General features: G+C 52.6%; 2 protein-coding genes across 4 annotated transcripts in view; one reads left to right on the plus strand and one right to left on the minus strand.

Annotated features, from left to right (window-relative positions):
• Positions 1–20294, plus strand: part of CDC45 (cell division cycle 45) — a 49288-nt gene extending 28994 nt beyond the window's left edge. Inside the window, exons 11-20 of one of the 2 annotated variants that reach the window (XM_010356368.2) lie at positions 4809–4928; positions 6799–6930; positions 7216–7314; positions 7909–8070; positions 14437–14575; positions 14653–14736; positions 16222–16340; positions 16512–16588; positions 18528–18593; positions 20162–20294. In XM_010356368.2, the coding sequence (XP_010354670.1) occupies positions 4809–4928; positions 6799–6930; positions 7216–7314; positions 7909–8070; positions 14437–14575; positions 14653–14736; positions 16222–16340; positions 16512–16588; positions 18528–18592 (997 nt within the window). In that variant the 3' untranslated portion in view covers position 18593; positions 20162–20294. Of the gene's footprint in view, positions 1–4808; positions 4929–6792; positions 6931–7215; positions 7315–7908; positions 8071–14436; positions 14576–14652; positions 14737–16221; positions 16341–16511; positions 16589–18527; positions 18594–20161 lie in introns of both variants that reach the window. The other variant, XM_030915574.1, reaches the window with a different exon arrangement.
• A 2421-nt stretch (positions 20295–22715) lies between these two features.
• CLDN5 (claudin 5) lies at positions 22716–27215 on the minus strand. 2 transcript variants are annotated; one of them, XM_010356369.2, is made up of 2 exons: positions 26201–27215; positions 22716–24236 (listed from the first exon to the last, which is right to left on the minus strand). In XM_010356369.2, the coding sequence occupies exon 2, from the start codon at positions 23946–23948 to the stop codon at positions 23292–23294; it is 657 nt and encodes a 218-aa protein (XP_010354671.1). In that variant the 5' UTR covers positions 23949–24236; positions 26201–27215; the 3' UTR covers positions 22716–23291. The 2 variants fall into 2 exon arrangements, with proteins under 2 accessions (XP_010354671.1, XP_030771463.1); XM_030915603.1 differs by lacking the exon at positions 26201–27215 and adding an exon at positions 24846–25108.
• Positions 27216–27532: the final 317 nt, after the last annotated feature.

Genomic DNA, 27532 nt, shown 5'->3' on the forward strand with positions numbered 1-27532 from the left:
GAATCTGTGCACAGATAATGTAGGGGCTAGAAACACCATGGTGCATGCACTGATAGGCACTGTTCCTGGTCTGTAGCAGTCTCTCAGGTGAGGCCCCACGGTCACTATCCTGGTTGGTGGCCCTTTGGAACCTAGAGTGGCGTCTTCCTGCTCTCGTTGTGCTCAGTGGCACTTGTACCTGAAACTGTCCCTATAAACTTTACGAAATTAATGAGGGCAGGGAGAAGGGAGAAATGAAAATGCTCCCTTCTCCTTACTCAGTGCCCTGCAATCATCAAACTCTTCCTCTGCTACAAACTCTGCTATCAGTGTAACAGGTCTGTTACTGCACAGCGTACATATGGACCTCCTGGTCCTATAACACATTTTGGAGGCCGAGTGCGGCGGCTCACCCCTATAATCCCAGCACTTTGGGAGGCAGAGGTGAGTGGATCACCTGAGGTCAGGAGTTCAAGACCAGACTGGCCAACATGGTGAAACACCGTCTCTACTAAAAATAGAAAAATTAGCTGGGCATGATGGCACACACCTGTACTGTAGTCCCAGCTACTCGGGAGGGGGAGGCAGAAGAATCGCTTGAACCCAGTAGGCGGAAGCTGCAGTGAGCCGAAATTGTGCCACTGCACTCCAGCCTGGGCAACAGAACAAGACTCCGTCTCAAAAAAAAAACAAAACAAAAAATTTTGGAGAGCCTACCTGAAGCCCCTTATGGATATTTGCCCGTGGCTAGGTGCCCCTTCGCTGTTCGGTGGGCAGGACCCAGAGACAGCCCAAGGAGCCACTGGGCTCCATTGAAATATGGGCTATCGCTGGTGCCCTGCCTGTTGATGGGGCAGTATCAACCTTTGGTGCATAAACTGCTCGCAGCAAAGACAGTTTCTGGTTTTGAAAGGCATTTTAGGAAAGTTTTCTGCATGCAACCGGCACCCCCTTTCTCTTCTGATTTGCTGGCCTCCTTGAAGATCTTGTGGCCTCCTCAGAATCTTGTGGCATATTATAACCCTTTCTTAATTGGAAATGACCCAGACACCCAACAAGCATCTAAAATAATTTTAGGATTTTAAGCTACATAGAAAGTTTGCCTACAAGCTTTCATAACAATTTACATTTCCTGCATTTTTAAGTTTGCCTGGATTACTTATGAAAACTGAGATACTAGACAAAACTAGTCATCATTTCAAATTATTGTTAACCTTTTTCTTTTTTTGAAATGGGGTCTGTCTCACAGGCTGGAGTGTGTTGGCATAAACATAACTCACTGCAGCCTTGACCTCCTAGGATCAAGCAATCCTACCACCTTCGCCTCCCATGTAGCTGGGACTGCAGGCGTGTGTCACGATGCCTGCTAATTTTTTTTATTTTTTTGTAGATGGGGTCTTACTTTGTTGCTGAGGCTGGTCTCAAACTCCTAGGCTCAAGCAGTCCTCCCTCCTCAGCTTCCCAAAGTGTTGGGATGACATGTGAGTTGCCATGCCTGGCCTTCTTAATCATTTTTATAGCCTGTGACCATCAGATGTTCACCTAAGAACCTTAAAGTTAAATGCATATGTATTTTTGTTGACAACTCAGAAGATTCAGCTGTTATCATTAAACCAACAATATTAATCTTATTTGTCAAAAAATCATACAAAGATCATTCTGGTTTTGGTTAGGTTTATAGTCTTATAACCTTTTATGCAAAGTCCTGACACCCTAAATATCCAGTAGAGACAAATATAAAATCGTTCGGTCAGTAAACTCAGAAAAAAGATGTATGCTGATAGTTTTGAAGACATTTCTATTTTTATTTTACCAATGGTTGTAAAGCCAGCTTATTTACTAAAGATCATTTAAGTCACATGAACTTGAAAAACATTTGAACTTATTTACTTTGTTTATGAGCACTCATTTATTTATAAGCCAGTTTGGTACCGTGTAGACACAACATATAACACAACACATGTACATACATCTAAATTTATTTTAACCCACATACACACACATACAAAGGTACAGCTTTTACTGCAGAACTCTAGCCATGAGACAGCTCACCAGTTTATAAAAGAGGGCTGGATCCAAATTATTTCTGACAAAATTGGAACCATTCACATAAATAAACTTTGTTTATCCCAATAGGTAATTCAATGAAGGCTGTGAACTAAAATTTTGAATAAAGCAGTTTCTATAGCAGTTTGATTTTTAAAACTTACTCTTTCTTCTTTTTTCCACTTTCAAGTTTTCAATGATTACATTTTAGCTACAACTGGCTGAGCTGTATAAGCAAAACAAAATCTCCAAGTAGCTCTGAATTAGTAATACCATAAACAGTGAGTCTTATCTCAATACCAGTAGCTTAATAACACCAGATTCAAAGCAGGCAGAAAAGAGACTGGGGTGATGGCTCATGCCTGTAATCCCAGCACTTTGTTGGGGGTAGGAAGATTGCAGGAATCCAGCCTAGGTAACATAGAACCCCTCTCTACAAAAAAAAAAAAAAAAAAAAAAAATCAGCTGAGCATGGTGGTGCACACGTGTGGTCCCAGCTACTTGGGAGGCTGAAGTGGGAAGATTACTTGAGCCTGGGAGGTCAAAGCTGCAGTGAGCTGTGATTGTGCCACTGTCCTCCCGCCTGGGCAACAGAGTGAGACCCTGTTTTAAAAAAAGAAAGCAGGCAGAAACTGTCCTCATGGTTTTTGCACAGGAATTCCTTCTTTTAGTGGGTAAGTTATACACTGCACTAACCTGATGAAGACATATATCTCTTGTCTTACCAGTTTCACAAGATGCAGCCCAGTGCCCAGTTTGGAGTAACCAAATCAATGTTTCTCATTCCAGCTGAGATGATATACACCCAACAAAAAGGCAGACACTAATCACTCCACACCCAGATTTGATGTGGCGAGGCTCACACTTGCCCTTGTCAGCCCCCAGCACCTTTGAGCTACTCAAAGGTGGGAGGAATTACCTGCAACCAGGAGTTCAGCGGGTGGTCTCTGGGTAAGATGAAAAAGCATATGATCAACCGAGTTAGGCCTGCTGAGCTTCTGCCATTAATTCCTTCAGGGATCCCTTTCATAAACACAAACATATATAACAAGACAAAGACAAAAGGCCTTCCGAAATCAAGTTACAAATTTTAGAAGTCAAGAGGATTTCTCCCAAGCAGTTCTCTTTGGTCTCCTTCCAATGTAGAGGAAGTCCCCTCAAACAAGGCCCTTCCTATTACTAGGGAGGGTCTACAAGACCTCAGAGGAGGCCTCAAGACTTCAGAGGGAGCCACAAGACCTTTGAAGAGGCCACAAGACCTCCAAAGGGGCCAGCAAATCAGAGGAGAAAGGGGTGCTGGTTGCATCGAGAAAACTTACCTAAAATGCCTTTCAAAACCAGAAACTTGCTTTGCTGCGAGCAGTCTACGCACCAAAGGCTGACATTGCCATGTCAACAGGCAGGGCACCGGCGGCACCCATAGTTCAGTGGAACCCAGGGGCCACTTGGGCTTTGGACTTGTCTCTGGGTCCTTCCCACTGAACAGCAAAGGGGCACCGAGCCACAGGCAAATGCCCACAAGGGGCTCCAGGCTAGGCTCACCATAATGTGTTATAGGACCAGCAGGTTTGTATGCTTGCTGTGCAGTAACAGACTTGTTACACTGTGACAGCAGAGTTTGCAGCAGAGGAAGAGTTTCATGATTGCAGGGCACTGAGTGAGGAGATGGGAGGAGACCCTCAAATCCATCTCTTTGAGGAGTTCTGGGCTGGGTCTTTTTTTGTTTGTTTTTGAGATGGAGTTTCGCTCTTGTTGCCCAGGCTGGAGTGCAATGGTGCGATCTCGGCTCACCGCAGCCTCTGCCTCCCAGATTCAAGCGATTCTCCTGCCTTACCCTCCCAAGTAGCTGGGATTACCAGCATGCACCACCACGCCAGGCTAATTTTGTATTTGTGGTAGAAACGGGGTTTCTCCATGTTGGTCAGGCTAGTCTCAAACTCCTGACCTCAGGTGATCCACCCACCTCGGCCTCCCAAAGTGCTGGGATTACAGGTATGAGCCACCTTGCCTGGCCTGGGCTGGGGTTTTTAAGGGGACTGTGGAGGGTGAGGGGCTGGAAAATTGGGATAGTTGATTGGTGGGGGAAGGGGGATGAAATCATCAGGGTATACAAACCACTCGGGTGAGTCACCTCCTCGTGGGGTCCTTCGGAGCAGTTGAGTCAGTAGCTCCATCAGTATACGGGACCCACAGGAATATCTCAGAGGGAAAACAGCATTTCCTAAGGTTCAAGTTGTGATCTACAGAGCAGTGAGGGGAACTACGATCTTGTGATGGGGTCTACATGCTTCTGAGGCAATAGACACCAAGCAACTATGAGGAAGCAGTCAGAGAGCACGCCGACCTAGTGACTGATGCTGATGTGCTGCGAGCTGGGTTCATTTTCATTTCTCCCCTCCCTCTGCCCTCATTAATTTTGTAAAGTTTATAGGGAACATTTCACCCACTCTGCTGTGGATCCCTGTCACTTATGGAGTCTATCATCTTGGCTGTGTGGGCTGTGGGCTCTGCAGTGCCCGTTCTCAGGAGGTGTGAGACCCATGAGGACAGGAGGTGGGCAAGGCTGGAGACCACACCCCCCCACCCCCCACTCCGTCCAATCATGTTTTCCTGGCTGCTTGGTTTCTATGCAGGCTGCATGTCCTTAGTCCTTGCCTGGGAACAGCTCCCGTGGTGAGCAGGCCCTTGAGGGAGTTCCTGAGCAGGAGTGGAACCTAGGCTCAGGCTGCCTCATAAGATCTGGAGGGAACCAGCCGAGGCTTGTGCTACCTTTTTTTTTCCAGAATGAAATACGTGACTGATGTCGGTGTCCTGCAGCGCCACGTTTCCCGCCACAACCACCGGAACGAGGATGAGGAGAACACGCTCTCTGTGGACTGCACGCGGATCTCCTTTGAGTATGAGTATCCTCGTGGCCCAGCCTGAGGGGCACAGGCAGCACCCTTGCCTCCAGGGTTCTGTTCAGCGGGCCTTGTTTGCTTTGTCACCCTCTGTGGATTCTGGCCCACATCCCCAGGAGGGAAAGCAGGTGGGGCAGGAAGTTTTGGGGGAAGGGGCTGTGGTGTGCTACCCCAGCTCATCTGTGTGGCTTTGGCTTCTAAATGCCAGAGCTGAGTTTGGAAGTGTCACCCTTCTCCAGCATGTCCCTGTAAAGTGCTTATTGTGGGCCTGGTTCTGGACGTGGTAGCAGTGAGGGTGGCGGTTCATGCAGTCAGGAAAGAAGAAAGGAGCTACCATATAATCACACAGTATGATGTTTCTTTGAGAAACACATGGGACATTGGTGGAGTGCTCAGGAAAGACCATGGGGAGGCCACATTTCACACAGTCTCAGCCACACTCAATGTGAGCACAGGAGGGACTGGGGGACTGACTGGGGTCAGGTGTCAGGAGGCCAGAGCAGGCCTTGTGAGCCAAAGGCAGCGGGAGACTGTGGAGTGACCAGAGTTTGAGTCAGGGTTTTTAAAAGGTCCCTTGGCTGCTCAGTAGAGGTAGGTTGGGGGTGAGGAGATGGTCACAGCTCTCCAAGGCCACAAAATAGTGGCTCGGCCCAGACTGCAGCAGTGGCTGTGAGCAGTCAGGTTACATGATGTCAGGGACGGAGCTGCCCTGTCTCTGCACTGTGATGGCTGAGAAGGAGGAAGAGTGAGTGTGGGCACATCAGTAGTCAGGTGGCCATCAGAGCCTAGGAAGCAGGGCAGAGCTGGCTGAACTGGGGAGGAGAGCCGCTGTGCATAGGAGCCGGTCCCATCGTGTGTGGCAAGGTGGACTACTTACCCAGGGCCCATGGGAGTGTGTGACTGAGGCAGGAGGGAGGGAGTCAGGGAGCTGAGGACGCCGGGGCTTAAGGAAGCTGCGGGAGTGTGGGCAGGGAGCATGGTGGTCTGAAGGCCTGGGAGTCCCCAGGAGTTGGGAGGGGCAATGGTGGGGACTGAGCATGCCGAGGAAGCAGGCAGGACCAGGCTTTCGTCCTGTAAAGGGGAGGTCCGCCATGGAAGGCAGTCCGCACTCACAGCTGCACTCACAGTGCCAGGAGCTGTGACGGGTATGTTTAAGAAAAGGGCTGAGGAGGCCGGGTGCGGTGGCTCACGCCTGTAATCCCAGCACTCTGGGAGGCCGAGGTGGGTGGATCACGAGATCAGGAGATCGAGACCATACTGGCTAGCACAGTGAAACCCTGTCTCTACTAAAAAATACAAAAAATTAGCCGGGTGTGGTGGTGGGCGCCTATAGTCCCAGCTACTCGGGAGGCTGAGGCAGGAGAATGTTCTGTGTGAACCCAGACGGCAGAGCGTGCAGTGAGCTGAGATCGTGCCACTGCCCTCCAGCCTGGGTGACACAGCAAGACTCTGTTTCAAAAAAAAAAAAGTAAAAAGGGTTGAGGATGGGGGAGCTTCGTGAGGGCTGAGCTCGGTGGAGCAGGAGGTGCAGGATGACAAACTGGTCAGCCCAGCCTCCCATGTCATGTGTGGTCATGACTGCTCCGTGTGACCACAGCACGCGGACTCTGCAGACCCCTGTGATCCAGATTCTCTGCCTGTCAGACAGGGATGGTGGTCTGTGCCTGTCACTTCACAGGCTCTCCATATGGGTCAGCTTAAGCTAAGAAGGTCAAAGGGCTCCAAGTCACCCTTGGGATACCTGGTTGTGTAGGCAGGCCCGGCAAGGAAGGGCCCCGCCATCAGAGTGGCCCACCTGCTGGAGTTATGATGGTGGGGCTGTGTGCTCAGGGCAGCCAGTGGGTGCTTGCATGCTCCTTGACTGCAGGCCCAGCCTCCGCCTGGCGCTCTACCAGCACTGGTCCCTCCATGACAGCCTGTGCAACACCAGCTATACCGCAGCCAGGTTCAAGCTGTGGTCTGTGCACGGACAGAAACGGCTCCAGGAGTTCCTTGCAGACATGGGGTGAGTGACTGCCTGGGCCTGCAGTGCCAGCCCTGGCCACCCCCAAGGGAAAAGCCCCTCTGCTTTGTTGTAACCAACACCCCCAAGGGAAAAGCCCCTTTGCTTTGTTGTAACCAACTTAGTTATAAAATGCAGCCTGTCCTGCCATAAGCTCTTCACCTAGATCCCAGAATATCCTCCGAATGCCGGTGCGGGGACATCCTTGCTTGCCCTTGGTTTGGGTTTCTTTCCACCCTGTCGGTGTATGGTGACCTCGCTCATGTGGCTTGGGCTTGTTCTTTCCAGTCTTCCCCTAAAGCAGGTGAAGCAGAAGTTCCAGGCCATGGACATCTCCTTGAAGGAGAATTTGCGGGAAATGATTGAAGAGTCTGCAAATAAATTTGGGTAAACACACATTTTTCTGGATTTAGCTTCTTTAAAGTGAAAAGTTCTACTTTAACTGTGCTCCTAAAATAATGCAAAAAAAAACAACAACCCAAGAATGTACAATTAGTGTTATGCGAGTCTGGCCATTTCTGAAGTCTTGAGTTCTTTTTGGGTTAAAAATAGGACTTTTTCAAGCTTGTGAGATTTAGGATCCTTAGATCCCCGGGCTGCTGTGGGACCTGTGAGATCGACCCCAGTCTGTTTCACTGGAGACAGCAAATGGGCCACAGAGCCAGGTTCAGGTGAACTCTGCCCGAACCTGGAGGCCCCTGGCTTCTCCCACCCCCGCCAGCTGGCATGCTAGGGTGTGGGAGAAGACCCCACACACCCGTAAGCCAGCCGAACAGCCGTTGACGAGAAGGCATCTGGCCACTCTGGGCTGCAGGGCTGATATGTCTGGACGTTCTGACCTGCCTCATCCTCTAAGCAGCACAGCTGTGCTGGAAGCATTGGCTCGGGCATGTGAGGGACATTAGCACATCTGTTGGCCTGCCTGGCACTGAGAGCTCGCCCACAATTTGAGGGTGACAGCTGTGTTTGCTTCCGTGACAGGATGAAGGACATGCGCATGCAGACTTTCAGCATTCATTTTGGGTTCAAGCACAAGTTCCTGGCCAGCGACGTGGTCTTTGCCACCATGTCTTTGATGGAGAGCCCTGAGAAGGATGGCTCAGGGACAGATCACTTCATCCAGGCTCTGGACAGCCTATCCAGGTAGGAGGGCTGTGGGTTTGCCATTGCCTCATGGGGCTACCACTGGTCCTCATAGTGGCCAGGGAGGTCAGTTACGGGGACCCCAGGGCTGTGGGAGTGACTGTGTCCTGCAGAAACTGCTTGTGTGAACTGGAATCAATGCCAGTGTGGCATGTACCTGACATATTACCTGCCCCTCTTCAGTATTCGTCACTTTCTCTTGAATCCCTTTTGGCTTTTTTTTCTTTTTGATTTTTAAGATTTTCTTTTTTTACCTTTTGTATCTCTTAACAAAAGGCATTGTTTGTTGTGTATATTCATTCTTGTGTTTAATCTTACAGTTTAGTTGTCATTTCTCAGTTTTTTAATTTTCCAATTCTTTCTTATCTTACTTCCTGAGATGTCCTGTATTTTTCCTTGTCTTTTTGCTTGTTTTGAAATAGAATGTGACAATTTGGATCTTTTTTTTTAGCATGTCTTTCTAGTGTCAGAAAAATATCTCCAAATACATTGAATTTATCTGGGAATTAGAAAAGAGGATTATGGTGTCTGTGATGCACAGCTGTGGTAACCCAAATATGCATCCAAAGAGAGGAGGCTAAGGGGAAGCTTTTATTGGCAAAAGGAGAAGTTCACATAAGCTAGCTTGGAAACAATTCATTGGTTTCAGAGACTCAAAGCCAGAGTTGGCATCAGTTCATTGGTGAAGATGCATTACTGGGCAAGTATTATATTTTAAGAGCATCTTATCTGAATTGTTGCAGTCCTAAAGAAGGGATTTCTTGTGGGGTTATTTAGAAAGTCTTTGAGTCTTTATTCCAGACATGCAAGCAGGAGCTCTCTTCCTTGGTGCTTTCCCAGCTTTAATTTGTTTGGGCCTGACAAAAAGTGATTTCATCCTGGGATCTGCAACTTTCACATTAGTGTGCTTTCGTTGTCCAGGGAGGTGTTCCTGTTCCTTCTTCTCTTTTTTTCTAGTAGTGACTTTGAAAGGATTTGACTTTGCTACTTCTCTCGTGCTCTTTATGAATTTCATTTCCCTGACTTTTTAGGAGGAGGAGGCATGATTCGGACAGCTTTTCTGACTTCAAGAGCTGCCACTTCTGCTGCTTTTGTGCAGTGGTAAAGATGCATATGTATATATGGGGGCCTGCTTTCTGGGATTTCCTGGTTCTGCTCCCAAGCACGCTTTTTTTTTCCCACAGCTTTATTGAGATACAATTTGCATGCCATACAGTTCACCCATTTAACGTGTACAATGTGATGGCTTTTATTTATTTATTTATTACTTTTTTAGAGACAGGGTCTCGCTCTGTTGCCCAGGCTGGAGTGCAGCGGCATGCTCATAGCTCATAGCAGCCTCAAGCAATCCTCCTACCTCAGTCTCTTGAGTAGCTGGGACAACAGGTGCATGCCACCACACCTTGCTCATTTTTAAAATTTTTGTAGAGATGTGGTATCACTATGTTGCCCATACTGGTCTCAAATTCCTAGACTCAAGCAATCCTTCCACCTCAGCCTCCCAAAGTGCTGGGATGAACAGGCATGAGCCACTGTGCCTAGCCTGCAATGACTTTTAGTAGGTTGCAGTTAGGTTTTGCAAGGTTGTGCCCCAATTACCACTATCTAATTTTAGAGCATTTTCATTGCCCCGGAGAGATCCTCCCAGCCTCTGGCAACCACCAATCTCCCTTTTGTCTTTATGAATTGACTGTTCTGAGCATTTCATACAAATGGGATCATACAAGATGTGGTTCTTTGTGACTGGGTTCTTCACTTAGCATCATGTTTGCAAGGCTCATCTATATTGTAGGATGTATTGGGACTATATGTCTTCCTCCCCCTGCACCCGAGACAGAGTCTCACTCTGTCACCCAGGCTATAGTCTAGTGGCATGTTCTTGGCTCACTGCAACCTCCGCCTCCTGGGTTCAAGCAATTCTGCCTCAGCCTCCCGAGTAGCTGGGCTTACAGGCGCATGCCACCAAGCCCGGCTAATTTTTGTAGTTTTAGTAGAGACAGGGTTTCACCACGTTGGCCAGGCTGGTCTCAAACGCCTGACCTTGTGATCCACCTGCCTTGGCCTCCCAAAGTGCTGGGATTACAGGCATGAGCCACCACGCCCGGCCAATGTCTTTTTATTGCAAATAATATTCCATTGGATGGATATATTCTATGTCATTTATCAGTTCATCAGTTGATGGGCATGTGGTTTGTTTCCACCTGTTGACTATTATGACTAATGCTTCTGTGAACCTAGATGTACAAGTTTTTGATTAGTCATGTCTTTGTTTCTTTTGGTTATATACCTACAAGTGGAAATACTGGGTGACATGGTAACACTAGGTTTAACCTTTTGAGGAACTGCCAGACTGTTTTCCACAGCAGCTGCACCATTTTACATTCCCACCAGGTAGGAGGGTTTCAGTTTCTTTACATCCTCACCGACACTTGTTTTTGTCCATCTTTTGGATTACAGCCATCCCAGTAAGTATGAAGTGGTATCTCATTATGGTTTTGATTTGCATTTTCTTGATGACTAATAGTGTTGAGCATCTTCTCATGTGCTTGTTGGTCATTTGTGTATCTTGTTAGGAGAATTGTCTATTCAAGTCCTTTGTCTTTTTTTTTTGTTTGTTTGTTTGTTTTGAGACAGGGTGTCACTCTGTTGCTCAAGCTGGAGTGCAGTGGTGCAATCATGGCTCACTGCAGCCTCAAACTCCTTGGCTCAAGCCATCCTCCTACCTCAGCGTCCTGAGTAGCTGGGATTACAGGCATGAGCTTCCACACCTGCTAATTTTTAAATGTTTAGTAGAGATGAGGTCTTACCATATTGCCCAGGCTGGTCTCAAACTCCTGGGCTCAAGCAGTCTTCTGGCCTTGGCCTCCCAAAGAACTGGGATTATAGGTATAAACCATTGTGCCCAGCCTAAAATTTTTATATATCCTACATACAAATCCCTTATCAGATAAGTAATTTGCAAGTATTTTCTCCCATTCTGTAGGCTGGCTTTTCACTTTGTCAGTGTCCTAGGAAATATAAAAGTTGTTAATTTTGATGACATTTAAGTTATCTGCTTTTTCCTTTGTTTCTTGCGCTTTTGGTGTCATAGCTAAGAAACCATTGCCTAACCCAAGGTCGTGAAGATTTCACATTATTTTTTCTACTAACACTTTTATAGTTTTAGCCCTTACATTTGGAGTATGATTCATTGGAGGCTAATTTTTTTTTTTTGAGGCAGGGTCTTAATTTGTCACTTAAGCTGGTATGCAGTGGCACGATTTGCACTCACTGCAACCTCTGCCTCCCAGGTTCAAGCGATTCTCCTGCCTCAGCCTCCCAAGTAACTGGGACTACAGGCATGTGCCACCACACCTGGCTAATTTTTGTATTTTTTGTAGAGACATGTTGGCCAGGCTGGGCCCCTTACTCTTTACTATAGTCTCCTTATACTTTACCAGGATTCCTTGCTGTTTAACAGGACCCCTTGCTCATTACCAGGACTCCTTGCACTCTAGGGAGGCCCCTTATACTTTCCCTTGGCCCACTGCACTCACCTGCTGTTGCACAGGGCAAAATTCCTCTCCGTTTGGGCCACTGCTGTCCGGTTGCCTGGAGTTTTAAGTCTTCTTAGGTCTCACTACCTCTCGGCTTTCTCTCGCACAGATGTAGATAGTGTACCTATCTGGCTGTTCATGGTCTCTTTTCACCTGCTTACACTTTGGGGTTTGAAGTGTTCCCTTGTTCTCTTAATGTGTTGCAAATGTGGGTCCCAAGTTTTTCGTTTTGCAATATAGTTGCTCTACTTTTATCTAGAAATTTGGGGAAATCCAAACACTGTCTTACCACTGTTGCTGCCATCGTCCCAGCATTGATGGGTAGGCTTTAGACGTTGCCTACCAACTTCCTACTGTGACAAAGGAGCATCTGTCCCACTCTTGTCCACCTTCCCTCCTGTTGGTACAGTTATGCCACTATTTTTAACTTCTTTGTAACTTTAACATATTTATGTCTTCTTTCATCACCAGTGTCTCGTCTCCCTACTTTGTAAGAAAAGGATATTTGAAACACTCGTAATCCATTTTGTGTTCCTGTAAAGGAATATCTGAGGCTGGGTAATTTGTAAAGAGAAAAGGTTTATTTGGCTCACAATTCTGATGGCTGGAACGCTCAAGATTGGGCATCTGCATCTGGTGAGGGCCTCAGGCTGCTTCCACTCATGGCAGAAGGGCAGCTGGTGTGTGCAGAGACCATGTGGTAATGGAGGAAGGAAGAGAGAGGAGGAAAGTACTAGGCTCTTTTTAACAACCAGCTGTCATGGGAACTAATAAAGAACTCACTTATACCCCCTAGCTCCAGGGAAAGCATTCATCTATTCATGAGGAACCTGCCACCATGATCCAAACATTTCCCATTAGACCCACCTCTACGATCTTGGGTCAGATTTCAACATGAGGTTTCAAGGGGACAGATATCCAAGCTGTGGAAACAGCCTTACTTTGCTCTTCAGCTCTCCTTGGTACTTTCTGAAATTTGTGCTTTTACGTTTTCAAGACTGATAACAATCTTGGGATAGAGAAAAAGATATAATTTGTCTTATCTTTGGCTGTAGGTTGATTTTATTTTATTTTATTTTATTTTATTTTATTTTATTTTATTTATTTTTTTAGAGACGGAGTCTCGCTCTGTTGCCCAGGCTGGAGTGCAGTTGTGCAATCTCGGCTCACTGCAAGCTCCTCCTCCTGGGTTCACCTGCCATTCTCCTGCCTCACCCTCCCTAGTAGCTGGGACTACAGGCACCTGCCACCACGCCCGGCTAATTTTTGTAGAGATGGGGTTTCACCGTGTTAGCCAGGATGGTCTTGATCTCCTGGCCTCGTGATCTGCCCACCTTGGCCTCCCAAAGTGCTGGGATTACAGGCGTGAACCACTGCGCCCGGCGTATAGGTTGATTTTAAAAGATGAAAGTCAACAAATAGGTTACTTTATTGTGCTAATAAACTATTCCAGAGACAATCATGTGCAGTAATAGATTACTATCTGGCACAGCTCTTTGTTTTTCCTGGTGTTTTTAATTGCCTCCTTTATCACATTCATTTTTTTCTCCCCTAAACTCCTTCCAGCCGTTATTCTCTGAGCCCCTTTTTGCTGAAGAGTCTGGGGTTCTGTCTGTCCACCACAGCCTGGACCTACAGCTCTCTAGGCTTGCCTTCCACCATCCTCATGGATGTCCAAATCTTGGCTGTGCCTCTTAGCTAGGTCCAATGTTTCTTGGGATCTTCGTCTTTGTTTCATTTACTGCCTCATTAAATTAGAGCACAGTTCTTAAGTAACATTCAAAGAAAAGTCGCATGTGAGATAAACTTTCTGAGTTCTTATATATCTGACAGTATCTTTATTTTATTATTTCTCTACTATTCCCTCCACAGAAAACATCCGTGTTTTTTATTCTTGCTTTCCAGGCTTCCTGGAATGATGATGCTCTGTCTTATGTTTTTGCCTTACATTTTCCATAACTTTGTCTTGTTATCTATGTTGAGGAAGCTTTTCTTGACTTATCCTCTGGACTTTGAGTGGATGTTTTATATTTTGCAATTGTTTTAGTTTCCATCGACATTTCCTAGTTTTTGACTGTTCCGTTTTCATAGCATCCTGTTCTTGGTTTAGGAATGTAAGAGTTGCATACATCTCTCTGAAGATACTAATTAGAGTTCATTTTAACTTTCTTTTGTTCTCCAAATTATCTGTTTTTTTTCAGGGTTATTTTTTCAGGCCATAGGCATTTCTCAAATGATCTGATGTCTTTCCTATTCAAGAAGGGGGTCGTGGATCCTTGGCTGAGCCATGGGTATCTGGGCACAGCTCGCTGGTCATAAGACATCGCTTCAGCTTAGCAGGCAGGAGCCAACTGTGACACTTTGGGACTCCCCACTATAAGGCCCAGAGGCTTTGCTTGAGGACTCTACTTAATACACAGAGGGTACATTTCATGTACTCAGAGGGGAGCCTCCCTTTTTCGAGGGAAGAGTAAAAATCTGTTGAGTTTGAGGGGATTTCCGTCATCCAACCTCCAGCCCTTGCCCAAGCCTCCCCTGTGTCAGTCCTCCTGGGCCCTCCTGTGTGGGATCTTCCCTCTGTTGGCTTTTAATCTTCTGTCTTCTGATGCTTGCACCCTCTCCCACCTCTCACTGGATTGCTGCGGGTTTATACATTTTTAAAAATTATTTCCTTTCATGTGAGAGAGAACTCAGGAGGGAGAGAAGATAAATTCTTATCCCCAAACCTCTTTCTGAACCAGTAGCCAAGCAGTCTTATTTGTGACTTTGGTATTTTACCAAAGCACCACCTGACAAGCACCACCAAAGCCATGTGTCTGCCCTGTTACAGGAGTAACCTGGACAAGCTCTACCATGGCCTGGAACTCGCCAAGAAGCAGCTGCGAGCCACCCAGCAGACCATTGCCAGCTGCCTTTGCACCAACCTCGTCATCTCCCAGGGGCCTTTCCTGTACTGCTCCCTCATGGAGGTCAGGCTTCCCACAGAGCACAGGCACCTGGCCACAGCACCAGTAGCTTCATCTGACCATTTGTCTCACCTCCACAGGGCACCCCAGATGTCATGCTGTTCTCCAGGCCGGCGTCCCTGAGCCTGCTTAGCAAACACCTGCTCAAGTCCTTTGTGTGTTCGGTGAGAGGCCAGGCGGGTGCTGTGGGTACAGGAGGGCAGGTGCTTGGAGAGCTCTCTGGACTGGGAGTTAGATGCTGCCCTTGGGGTGCCTGTGGCTGTTCACCAGCTGCAAGGTCTAGGCATATACATTACTTTTTTCTGAGCTGTCTTTTCCTCAGCTGACCCCTAGGAACCTTCCAGTTCTCTCAAGCTCTGATTCATCGCTGGCTGTCTAAGTCACTCAGATGAGTAGGGAAGGGCCCTCGTGGAGTGAACAGAGCTGGGGCTTGTGTGCTATTGTCACAGGTCAGGGAAAGCAGGGTGGTTGTAGCACAGACTGGCTTCCCAGCAACAGCTTGTCCAGTAGGCTGGTTTCCTGTGCCTGGCTTTGTCTTCTGTGTGGCCTAACCCCCTCTTTGCGTTGACTTGGAACACACTCCTAACTTGGCTGGTTTTAGGGCAGGGGTCCTCACCCAGCCGACATGGGGCTCCTCCCAGATGTGACATTTCAATAATTGAAGTCCTCCTCTGCTTCGAGGATGAGAGTTTATGCGGGGGGCTATTTCAAACAAAATGTGCTAACAGGAAGTTGAACTTTTCTTTTGCTGCTGAACTAACCAGAAAAATGATGACAGATGACATGTGTTCTATCAACCAGGTAATGTCAAAGATGAACTAGGGACAGAGCATGGGCCTTGAAGTCCTCTAGGCTGTGTTCAAAGATCAGCCTCCTCATTTGCCAGTTGTGTGACGTGAGGTAGATAATCTGATCTGAGCCTGTTTCCTCATCCATGAAATGGATGAACACATACCTACTTTACAGGATCCATTCGTTTATCAGACATGTTTTGAACATCCAGCACCTGCCTGGCCCTGTTGTCATGGAGTGACTGCCCATCCTGGTGCACATCCTGGGACACACCTCAGTCCTATACACACCAGGAATGCTGGTCACCTGGGCTGTAGGGTGTGGGTACCACAGGCACAGCAGAGAAGGAGACCCTGAACCTTTATCCTGAGGGAGCGTGCCAGCGAGGGGGGACGAGGAGTGGTAGCTGTGGTTAAGATGAGGGCATGTGCTGCCAGGGGATGGAGCAGGACGAGGCGGGGTGGGCTGGGGCCTCTTGGAGAAGGTGGCAGCTGCCACAGGACCTGAAGGAGGTGCAGGAGGAGACAGCAGGGCGCGCTCCCTGCAACAAACAGCCAAAGGGCAGTGGGGCTAGGCTGGTACACAAGGAGGCTTGGGGACACAGCATCGTGGCCACAGTACCACGCTGTGGGTACAGGAGGGCAGGTACTTGGAGAGCTCCCTGGACTGGGAATTAGACGCTGACCTTGGGCATCTAACTTGGGGTGGCTGGGTGGGGACCAAGGCATCTCCTCTGATGACAGAGTCCCTGGGGGCTTTGGGGAGTGGAGTGACTGGGTGCTGTCGGGCTCTGGGCTCTGAGTGGTGAGCTGGGGCCCATCGTACTCTGACAGAGGGTGCTCTCTCCAACTCCATAGACAAAGAACAGGCGCTGCAAGCTGCTGCCTCTGGTGATGGCTGCCCCCCTGAGCGTGGAGCATGGCACAGTGACCGTGGTGGGCATCCCCCCGGAGACCGACAGCTCGGACAGGAAGAAGTGAGCAACTTCCACTCGTCCTGGGACTGGAGGGTGGGGGGTGTTGGGGGTATCAGCTTATTAGCCCTGCTGAGTAGAGTGGTATTTACCTCTAGTGTCTGTCCTGGGGCCGGGGGTGGGAAGGGTCCATTGTAGGCAGCCTGATCCCCAACATGTGTTGTGTGTCTGCAGCTTTTTTGGGCGGGCATTTGAGAAGGCAGCAGAAAGCACCAGCTCCCGGATGCTGCACAACCATTTTGACCTCTCAGGTAAGAGTCTTCTGCCACTCTGCCACACTTCCCCACCTGACCCTTCAAGGCCACTGCAGGCCCTGGAACCAGGCAAGTTGGCATGGCTGGAGGAGCCTGGCCAACAGCTCTCTTGACCTTCCAGATCCGGCCCTCACACAGGCTACTCCTGGTGGCTCAGGGAGCTCTGGTGAACCTCAGGCTCCTTAGAGAGGGAAAAAGTGTTTCCCAGGGAATGACAGGCCTGACTGGCCTTACAGCCAGTGCTAAGGATCACTTCCCCAGCAAGCCTAGAGAACTGGCCACCAGGGCCCCCGGGCCTCGGTCTCACCTGTCAGGGTTGGGTTGTTTCTGTTTCATGGGATGAGGAAACAGCAGGACCTGTGATGACCCAGGACACCACCCTGTGCTGTGCCAGCCCCCTCTCCACGGGTTAGGGGTGTGTGTCGTGATAGGTGCTACCTGTGAGACAGCTGGGACACTAGCCCCACCTATGTGTCAGATGAGCCCAGAATGGATGGGCCTGCCCGCCTGTTGCTTCCCCAACACCAGCACGGAACATGGTTCACATTCGGCTGTGTTTGCCTTCTTATTCTTGTTGACAGGCTTTAAAGTAAAACAGACTTACTGATATTTCACCCTGGGTTAGTTTGCTAAAGCTGCCATAACAAAGTACCACAGAGAGGGTGGCTTCAACCACGTGTCTCCTCCCAGTCCTAGAGGCAAGAAGGCCCAGGTCAAGGTGGGGCAGGGCTGGCTTCTCCTGAGGCCTCTCTCCTTGGCTCACACAGATGCCCACCTTCTCGCTGTGTCTTCACGTGGTCTTCCCTCTGCACACCTCCCTGGTGTGTGTGTCCAGACCGCTTCATCTTCCAAGGACACCAGACAGATTGGATTAGAGCCCACCCTGACAACCCCATTTGAACTTAATTACCACAGTCACATTCTAAGGTCCTGGGGATTAGGGCTTCAACATAGGAATTTGGGGGAGACAGTTCAGCTCATAACAACCTCAGTAGTTCCCGCACCTCTGAGAAAGGAAATTTTCTTGCCTCATCACCACGGATTCCTCAACAATGATAGACACTGTCGTCGGAGATCCAGCCTTTGTTGAAGTGGCCTCAGCCATCTCAGAGCTACCTTCCTTGAGCCAGACCCAGCCATGGCTGTGGCACTGTGTGGCATCGGTTCACCCCGCACAGCAGCCCCTGCTAACTCTTTCATGCCTGTGCTGTGGGAGAGGTGAATGGACACCCACTGGCCTGCAGAATATCTGGCTTCATTATATTGGGAGGATTCGGGCTGGGAACTGCCTGGTCTCCCTGAGGGTAGAGAGCCAGGGATGGGGATGCAGCGTGGGCCATGGCCAGTACCCACCTGTGTAGGGCTGGATCTGGGGCTCTCGGGGCTGTGGCTGGCGGCATAGACGGCCCCCAGGACCAGGCCAGCCCCATTCTGGGGCCTGGTTTTGCTTTATGGTGAGGGTTTGTGTGCTCAACTGAGCCTGAGGGCCCTGTGATATGGGCAGTTTGCACCATGTCCCCTTGTGGGGAAGAGAACACTGAAGCCGAGGCACTGGCCAGAGTGCGTCCAAAAGTAGCCTGCCCCACCCAAGGACTTCCACAACCCACTCTGGGGACCAGGATTCATGCCAGGTGGGGTGGGCAGGCCTGTTTCTGTCCAGGTCTGTAGGGCCCCTCCCTGTGTCCCCTCTATTGGCTTCCCAGGGCGGGGTTCTCTCTGCAGGCCCCAGCCCTGGCCTCTCTAGCAGTGCAGACAGCAGTTCTGATGACGAGGTACAGTGAGACAGAGACACAACCACTGAGTGCAGAACACCACAGACCAGGAGGAGTCGCACACTTTGGAATGCAGTGGAGGGCAGGCAGCGGGGGCAGTTCTGTGCCCTGCCTTGTGTTCCCACTCCTCCCTTCTCACGGCTGTTTTTCTTTCATTACTTCAGTAATTGAGCTGAAAGCTGAGGATCGGAGCAAGTTTCTGGATGCACTGGTTTCCCTCCTATCCTAGGGTGAGTTACAGGGGTTCTGCAGGGGCAGCTGCAGCGGCCCCCTCAGAGCCCGACCCTGATGCCCTGCTCTGTCCTCCCTCAACGGAGGCTTTTACTTGGGTTTCAGACCAAAGCAGGGTTCTTGAGGAGATTGGAGCCAACGCATTTTTCCCAAGCACATCTGTCCTTAGGCTGCCAGCAGGGCCACAGTGGGGCATTTTGAGGTAGCTAATTTTATTAAGCCCCTGCAATTCCTTCAGAAAGAGCTGGTATTCACCCTCTGCTCACCGCACTCTGGGGCTGGGCATCCCGTGTGACACATGTCACACACAGACTCCCTGGTGCTGCCCTCAGAAGCCACCTGGAGCCTCCTGTCCCACAGCCTTCATGTCAAGCGCTGGGCAAGAGCCCACAGAGCAGGCATGCAGGCTTTTGTGTGCTTGGCTCATGGGAAAGCAAAGCTATTGGCAGCCACTCAGCTGGGGATTCCAAAGTGCCGGTTCTGCTGGGGCCTTCACCAGCACACAGCTGTCCTGAGGGCCCCGATGGGATTCACTGGCAGGTCACTGACCCAGGACACCTCCCACTGCCCCGTGTACTGCCTCTTTCTTAAGGGTTCCCAGGAAATAGGCCTGCCTTGTGTCTTTGTGACCATCTCTCAGCCCAGGTTCCCCATAGGGAATGCCACATCCAGCCCAGCGTCTCCCGGAGCCCTAGCCTGTGGCTGCGGCTGTGGCAGAAGGGCCCTGCCAAGGCTCTGTTGTAGGAGGTCCTTCAGGCCAGGCCTGGGGTCCTCCCCACTCTCCCACCCATCCGTCCGTCTGTCCATCCCTCCAGGGGCAAGCACCTGTTCTGTTGGGGCTGGAGTGGGGGTGTTCGACTGACAACAGCATAGGGGGCCTCAGGGACCCCACAGTTCCTCTCAGGGTGGCCTGGACTACACAGGGCCCATGTTAGGAGAGGGGCTCTGGGTCAGACCCTCAGGGTTTTTGGCAAGTTCTGTAGGCTCATCAGCAGTGACCTTGGACCAGCCACCTAATCAGACTGAGCCTGTTTCCTCATCCAAAAATGGGGCCCACTCTCTCCTTAGACGATGAATGTGAGCATCAGCACAGGACTGTGTAAGGTTGGGGAGACGCAGAGGTGGGGCTCTCCGGCAGTGCAGTGGGTGCTAGAGGCAGACCCCTTCCCTGCAGCCTGCTTGGTGATGATGTTATGCTGCTGTGTGTTCTTCCACTGAGGCAGGGGTACACGTGGCCTGGGCCAGGAGGGCTCAGCAGCAGAGTACCGAGGGATGGAGGGAGAGACCCCATGGGAGGGTGCCAGGGGGCTGGCTGAGCAGCTGGGCGGGGTCTGTGAGGTGAGAAGGTGCCCGGACCAGCGGGCAGGAGCTCTGATGTAGGACAGCTCAGCCCAGGCAAGGGGTGCTGTGAGGACAGCAGGGGCCTCTGAGTCTGGGGTGGCCTCACCCCCACAAGCAGTCCTGGCTACTCAGAAGCACTACCCAGAGGGAATGCCTGGGCAGTTTGTTTAATTTGGTGGCACATCAACATTGTTTGAAACTTGTTTTTTCTTGTTTTCTTTTCTAGAATTTGATTTCTTCAGGAATGACCTCCTTATTTATATAACTGGCTTTCATTTAGATTGTAAGTTATGTACATGATTTGAGATGTAGAAGCCATTTTTTATTAAATAAAATGCTTATTTTAGGCTCTGTCCCCATTGTGGCTCTGGTCTCGAGGCCAGTGCTTGGGTGTGCCTTGAGTCTTCTATAGGTCCTGGGCCCCAGGTACCCTTAGCGCCTGGCAGGAAATCAGCATGGGGATTGGCCCGAAGGACAAGATCTCCTCACTCTGTCCTCCAGGCCCTCCGGGTGGCAGTGGGCAGAGGTCAGTACCCCTCAGCATCCCCGCCTCCTTACAGCACCTGCACCGGCCACTGCCTGGTGGTGCCAGCCAGCACCTGGCTCTGTCCACCTACCACTTCCTCCAGTCCGCTTGGCCTCAGCCACGTAGCAAGTCCACTCTCTCAGCCATCCCTCCACCCGTGGGTCTCACCGTCCAGCACTCTTTTTCAGTTCTTTGAAGGCAGGAGTGATTTGGGTAGGTTTTAAGTCAGTGGGGAAAAGCTCAGAAAGAGTGACCTGGAAAAGCGCACACAGGTAGGTGGGGCTGGTCTTGGTGCAGCCCTTGGCAAAGGGCAGTGGGCACAAAAGGGTCAGAGCTGGACTGGAGGCTGGGCCCCTCCCCTCGCCTCTGGTGGTTTGCATGGCTCCCCGGGGCCCTTGAGCTGCCCACTCTGGCCATTTGGGAAAGTGCAGAGGCTGTGCAGCTGCCTTTCCGTGCCCTTCTTTTCTTTTCTTTTCTTTTTTTTTTTTTTTTTTTTTGAGACACTCTTGCTCTGTCGCCAGGCAGGAGTGCAGTGGCGCGATCTCGGCTCACTGCTTCTTCCGCCTCTGGGGTTCAAGCGGTTCTCCTGCCTCAGCTTCCCGAGTAGCTGGGATTACAGGCATGGCCACCATGCCCAGCTAATTTTTGTGTTTTTAGTAGAGATGGGGTGTTGCCATGTTGGCCAGGATGGTCTTGATCTGACCTTGTGATCTGCCCCCCTCGGCCTCCCAAAGTGCTGGGATTACAGCCGTGAGCCATCCCATGCCCGGCCCCATGCCCTTCCTTTCTTAAGAAAGGCTTGTGTGGGATGCAGCCCTCCCAGGCAGCCTTGAGCCTCGGCTTCTGACCAAATGCACCAGACCTGGTACTACCCAGCCCCAGTGGCCAGATGCAAGAGTGTAAGGACCATTGTTTCTGGCTCTGCCTAGGGCCACAGCTCTGGGATCACACACTCCCAAGCTTGGGGACTGCTCTTGGTCCCTGCTCTACAGGCCCAGGTGGGGCACAGGTCAGGCCTGCTGAGGACCTCTGCACTGTGGGGTCCCTATCCCTGTAACTCATCCCACCGCTGGTTCCACAGCAGCTCCCAGGAAGCTGCCATACATTCCAGCAGCTGCCCTAAGCCCCACTGAGCCCACATTCTTGGGGTTCTCCCACTGCCCCATGGTGGTAGCCTGGCCAGACCTAGGAGACTCCCTGCCACTGGATGTGGCCCAGACATTTCTGGGCAGGGCCCCCAAGGCCAGGTTGGAGCAGATGCCAAGTCTTCCTTCCAGCTGGGCTTAGAGCTTTTCCCTGCAGCATGCCCCCTTCATCAGCTGCTCTCTTCTGCTTCTAGCTTTATGTCAAAAGTTAAAAATGTGTTAATTCAAAGTACCTAGAACAAGGCTAAAAACAGTGAGCTCTCAGTGACTGTTAGATGGCTCTGGACCCCCCATTCCGAGATGCCTGGCAGGGGCCAGCACTGACTCCCAGGTCATACGGCCCCTGGAGGAGGAAGGTGCCCCCAGCAGGAGCTGGCACAGGTGCTGGTTGTCAGTACCAGTCTGGGCAGGCTGCCAGGCCGGCAGGATGGGTGGGCACAGGCTCTGTAGGGAGCTATGCTGGGACTGGTGAAGGAGCCAGGACGAAGGGCTGGAGCCAAGCTGTGGTACTCTGGGCAACCAGCTGTCAGCACCTCCTCCCATGGCAACCCCACTGTTGACCAGGGCGTCCTGCATTCACCCCTGTTCCTGCCCCACCAACCATTGGAAAGGGCCTGGTCGGGAGTTCTACAGACCTCTGTGGCCACTTGATGGGACCCGGAACTAGGCAAGCCCTGAGATGGCAGTGGAAAACCTCGCCCTGTGCTGTGTGGGGCTCGGCCCTTTGTGGGAGAAGCCAGCGGCTTGCCTGCCCACCCCCAGCACTTCCCACATCGCAGGACCCCCCCACTCACCAGCCTGTGTTGAGGGCGCTTCACCCTGCTGGGGTCTGCCGCTGCCCCTACCCCAGTCCCATCCCGGGCCCCAGGGCCCCATGACTGCAGCAGCGGCTCTTCTGACCGAAGATCCTGCCTTTCTGGGCTGTAGTAAGTGGTGGCTGTGTCTCCCACCTGGTGGGAAGGTAGCAGGGAGGATGGGGAAAATGGCCCCAGCCGCCAGCCCTGGGAGGAGGTCTCCACAGGAGTCCTTGGGAGGGCGGGGCTGGTGGGTGATGAATGGGGCTGCTGGACAGGGGAGATGGCTGGACAGAGAACAGGACACAGGCGGGAGAGAGTTCAAACCATTTACTAAGTAGATTCTTAGCCTTCCCACTCCCTCCCGCTCTCAAGCTCCGGTGCCCACAAGCCTTGCCTGGGGAGATGCTGGAGTGAGACCGGGAGGTCCAGGCCAAGTAACTGGCCCCTGGGCTCAGGCCCTGCTGATGGGGTAAAGACCAGCTGTACACATCTCTCCGGTGGGGGCCCTGGCTCTCCATCCGCCCCTCCGAAGTCAGCAGGAGCCTCTGGGAAGTAAGGCAACAGCCAAAACCCCCAGCGTCTTGGAGGGGAAGCGACATCCTCAGTCTGACACACGCTTTGCCTGTAGAAACAGCGCCGCGTACAGAAAAGGAAACTGTCCGAGTCCGTCTGTTAAGGGCAGGGCCCGGCTGGTGGCAGGAGATGGCCAGCTGCGGGCGCAGGCAGGAGGCGATCCAGGAACCACGTCGGGGCGCAGAGCCGGACGTTCCGCGGAGCCTGCGCGCGGCACTACCCGGCGGAAGCCACCGGTCCATGCGTGGCTCCCCAGGCTCATCCGACGCCTCGCAGACGTGGCTGGCAGGAGGGTCCCCGCCGTGCCCAGCGCCCTCAGACGTAGTTCTTCTTGTCGTAGTCGCCGGTGGCCGTGGGCCGCCGCGGCGCCGAATACTTCACGGGGAAGCTGAGGTCGGGACGGCTGGTGCAGACCCAGGCGCCGCAGCACAAGAGGCCGCCGCCTACCATGAGCAGCGCGGTGGCCGCCCAACCGATATACAGCGCTGCGCCCAGCTCGTACTTCTGCGACACGGGCACAGACGGATCGTAGAACTCGCGGACGACAATGTTGGCGAACCAGCAGAGTGGCACGAGCGCAAGCAGCCCGCAAAGCAGGTAAAGCACCCCTCCCGTGAGGGCCACGCGCGCCTTGGCCGGGCCCGGGGCCACGCAGGTGGTGCACTGCGCTCCCGCGAGGGTCACGAAGAGCGCAACGAATGCCAACAGCACGGCTCCCACGGTGAGCGCCCGCGCCGCCTGCACCTCGGTGCTCAGAGCCAGCACCGAGTCGTACACCTTGCACTGCATGTGCCCTGTGCTCTGCACCACGCACGACATCCACAGCCCCTTCCAGGTGGTCTGCGCCGTCACGATGTTGTGGTCCAGGAAGGCAGTCACCTGCCACATGGGCAGCCCGCAAGCCAGGATCAGACCCCCCCAGCCCACCAGGCACAGCACCAGGCCCAGGATCTCCAATGCTGCGGACCCCATGGCTAGAGGAGAAACGCGAGCTCGACGGCCCCCAGAACCCCCAAGGCCGTGCTGCGCGGCGCCCTGGGCGGGCCCTGGTGCCTTTGCGCCCGCGCTCCCGGCTCTTGGCCCCAGTCTGTTTGCCCTGCGGGTCTGTCGCACCTTCTAGGTCTGCCAACTCCTGCCGGGGAGTACCCTCTTTGAAGGTTCGGGGGCGGATTCTGTCCCCCGGGCCCGGCCCCCCGGGCCCGAAGCAGCCAATCCGTGCGCGGGCCGTCGTCTCGCAGCCAATCACAGACCCCCTAGCAGCTGAAGTTAGGAAAACAACTGCTCTTGGAGGGTAGCTGAGGGCGCAGGACGGCTCCCCACCCGGCCGCCGCCCCCAGCCCCACCCGCGGTTCTCCTAGTCGCGGCCGAGCGCGTTCTGGGCTGGCCTAGGGCGCGCTTCTTGAGCCGCCTCCCTGCGTGTTCCGGCCCTGTCACTTCAGAAGGCGCTTGACTGCACCACCCGGTCCACTCCCACATCCCCTACTGAGCCCAATGGTCTCTTCCACCGGAGCCAGCTCCACTCCCCTGGCCGCGGTTTGCAGGAGCCGCCATCCCCCAACCCCTGTCACCGCCGTAGAGGCCCTTGTAGGGGGTGTCTCCAGAAAGCCCGCCCCGGAGTCCAAGCCTCACCCAGGCCCTTTCCCGCACTGTCTCTCCAGCCCCGCTCTGAGTCCCGGCACTGTCTCTCTCACCCCATGGCAAACGGAGACGCCAGGCAGCCATATGGAGGTCAGGCCCAGGCTCCAGCCTCACCCCCCATGCCACTCACTGCCTCTCTGGAGCCTGAGTCTCTGGCACAAAGCGGTGGCACAGGGGCTTTCCCCCTGCCTGGCGACCCCCACTCTCCCAAGCTGCAGGGGCTTCCCAGACCTCTCAGTCTTCACAGGGGCTGCTCCTCTTCCTGCGGTACTGCCCGCACCCCATCCTTGGGGGCCCAGCTCAGGTGACACCACTTCAGGAAGTTCCCAGTGACCCAACACACTGAGTGTATACCCAGGGGCAGTGGTGGCCCCAGGCCTAGCAGCCTGCTCTGGCCTTCAGACAGGAGCGACAAAGGGACACAGAGGGGCTGTGCCCTGCCCTCCCACCAGTGGCGATGGTGTCCCTGGCACCCCAGCCCCCAGGCCACCCTCCGGAAGCCAACTTGGAGTTTCCTGGCCAGAAGGAAGAGCCCCCATCCTTGCTGGAGGAGGGAGGCGCGGGATTTCCGGGCATTCTTCTGCACAATGGCCCAGCCATTTCTCGAAAGGTCCACTGGGGTGGACACTCCAGGCCCCCTGAGGCTCAGGTGGGGGCACAAGGCTCCAAAACGCACAGTCCTATGGGGACACCAGCCCCTTTCTAGCAGTTCTTTCTCCAATCTCTGTCGGCCCCTTTGTTTCCAGTAAAGTTTGAACTCCAGGCCCTAGACTGAAGCCACTGGGTGCCCAGTTCTTTTATCTGGTCTGTGCTCAGTTCCCTTGGACAGGACCCTCCATAGAAAAAGCATGGCACTGAGGCTGGTCACAGATGTGGGAGCTTTGATGACTTTCTGCCTCCTGGGGCCTGGTTCCCTTCTCCCCCCTTCAGATGGCTCTGAGATGGTAAATGAGGTAAGGCCAGCATCTGGCTCACCTAGTGTGGGGAGACTCTGAAGGCAAGTGTGCCCAGCCCTGAGGCTGGAGGGAAATCATACCCTCTTTGCTCAGCCCCACGTGGCCTCTCCCCACCAGGTATAGCTCTGAGGACCACTGCCTTCTCCCAGTTGTCACTTTAGTCACTGCATTCCTCCTGCTGCAGACCCATGGGCCACGCCCCTTCTTCTACAGACCCTCCTGGACATCTCCTCTGTGTACTCCAGAGGTCCAGCTGAACCACCCACCCTCTCACTCTTACTACCCCCTAGCCCAAGCCCAGGGACCTTCCCCGGATCCCCCTACTCCCAGCCCTTCCATGCCACCATCTTCCTAGGATGACTGCTGTGGCCTCCCCAGCTCATCAGGAACCTGCCCTTGCCCAGCTAGGCCACCCCAGCAGGCCCCTCTCCTGGGCCTCACCCTACCTAAGACCGTCCATGGCTCACATTGCCCATGGACAAAGAGCCGACTCCTAGAGCAGCTGGACTGATGTGTACCTACATGCACTAGGACTGGCCAGTCCAGTCATCAGGCTTGGCGAGGCCCTGAGCACACACTCTGCCCCAGCAGACTCACCTGCCTATGGGCCTCACATGGGCCGTCTCTTACCTTGGCCTCTTCTGCCCGCAGTGTGGGTCTGTCAGGTTGGGTCCTGCTCATCTTCTAAGTTGTGTTGCCGAGGTCACTTCCAGGAACACCTTGCTGCACCGTCCCCCAGCATTGCTTTTAGAGGCTTGAGCTGGACCTGTCCATTTGCTTGTTGATTTTCTCACCCGGTATCCAGGAATAACCTCCACAGGGCGGCTGTCTTCATGTTTCTGTCCTGCACAGGAGGCTGCCTGTCGCCCTCTAGCCAGCTTGGGGCTGCAGCCAGCCCAAGGCTCTCCCTTCTCACCTGGCTGCCTGTTTTTCTTCTCTCCTAGCTGGCACCCTAGGGTGGCCCCAGCAAGCTCACGTTTCTTTGGCGGCAGCCTCACAGCATCACAGGGACGTGGCAGAGGAGTCTCAGGCTTTACCTTTCACAATCTGATTTCTACCCTGTTGGTCGAGGCCCCAGGCTGCAGTGGAACCAGTGCCAATGCAGAGAGGCCCAGAGAGGGCCGCAGGGGCTCACACTACCCCGGACAAACCCACCTCAGATGGAGGCTGTCCTCTGAGTGGCTCAGGCCAGACTCCGGTGGGGCATGAGGGTGCACCCACCTTTCCTGCCACTGATGGAGGGTCTGCCCACCTACTGTGTGGCAAGCACTGTCTCTAGGCAGAGCACACAGCACAGGCAGCTTCTGCCCATAAAGAGCTGACAGGAACCTATCAACCAAGAACAGGAAAGACAGTGGTGAAGGCCTCTCTGAAGAGGTGACATTTCACAGGGATCCGGGGAATAAGTTCCAGCCAGAGCAGAAGTAATAGCCAGCAGAAGCAATCCCAGAGGTGGGAAGGGGCTGGGCATCCAAGGGACAGAAGTGACCTTATGTCCAGAGTGCCACGGTGGTCCAGAGCCTGCAGGTAGAGATCGGAGGTGTCCTGGTCAGGCAGGGACACAAACCCCTGATCTCTGGTGAAGGGCCCTTGGGGCAGAGCGCTGGCCAAGGCCACCTGCTCACCCCAGCCATTGTTCTGCTTTCCCAGGGGAAGTACAGCAGGATCTCATTAATTGTGTATGAGAAAAGCCTGAGTCTGCAGAAAAGCCAAGTTTATCTTGAGCAGCTGCTGGCTGACCCTGCCCCAGGGTAATCCGGTGACCTTCCAAGGATAAGCTAAATTTAGGCTCAAGATTCCTGGGGATTTGGGTTTGGGAAGCTCCTAGTTAACAGATTTGATTTCAGGGGAAGTGAAGAACAGCGTTTCTTCTATCTTTCAGTTTTGAAACAGTTAAGGATGTGTCCTTCCATTTCCACAAATGTTTGCAGAGCCTCTAAGCACAGAGTGTGGCCTGGTGCC

The sequence above is a fragment of the Rhinopithecus roxellana genome, chromosome 13 (genome assembly GCF_007565055.1).
Source record: "Rhinopithecus roxellana isolate Shanxi Qingling chromosome 13, ASM756505v1, whole genome shotgun sequence".
NCBI classification, from domain to species: Eukaryota; Metazoa; Chordata; class Mammalia; order Primates; family Cercopithecidae; genus Rhinopithecus; species Rhinopithecus roxellana.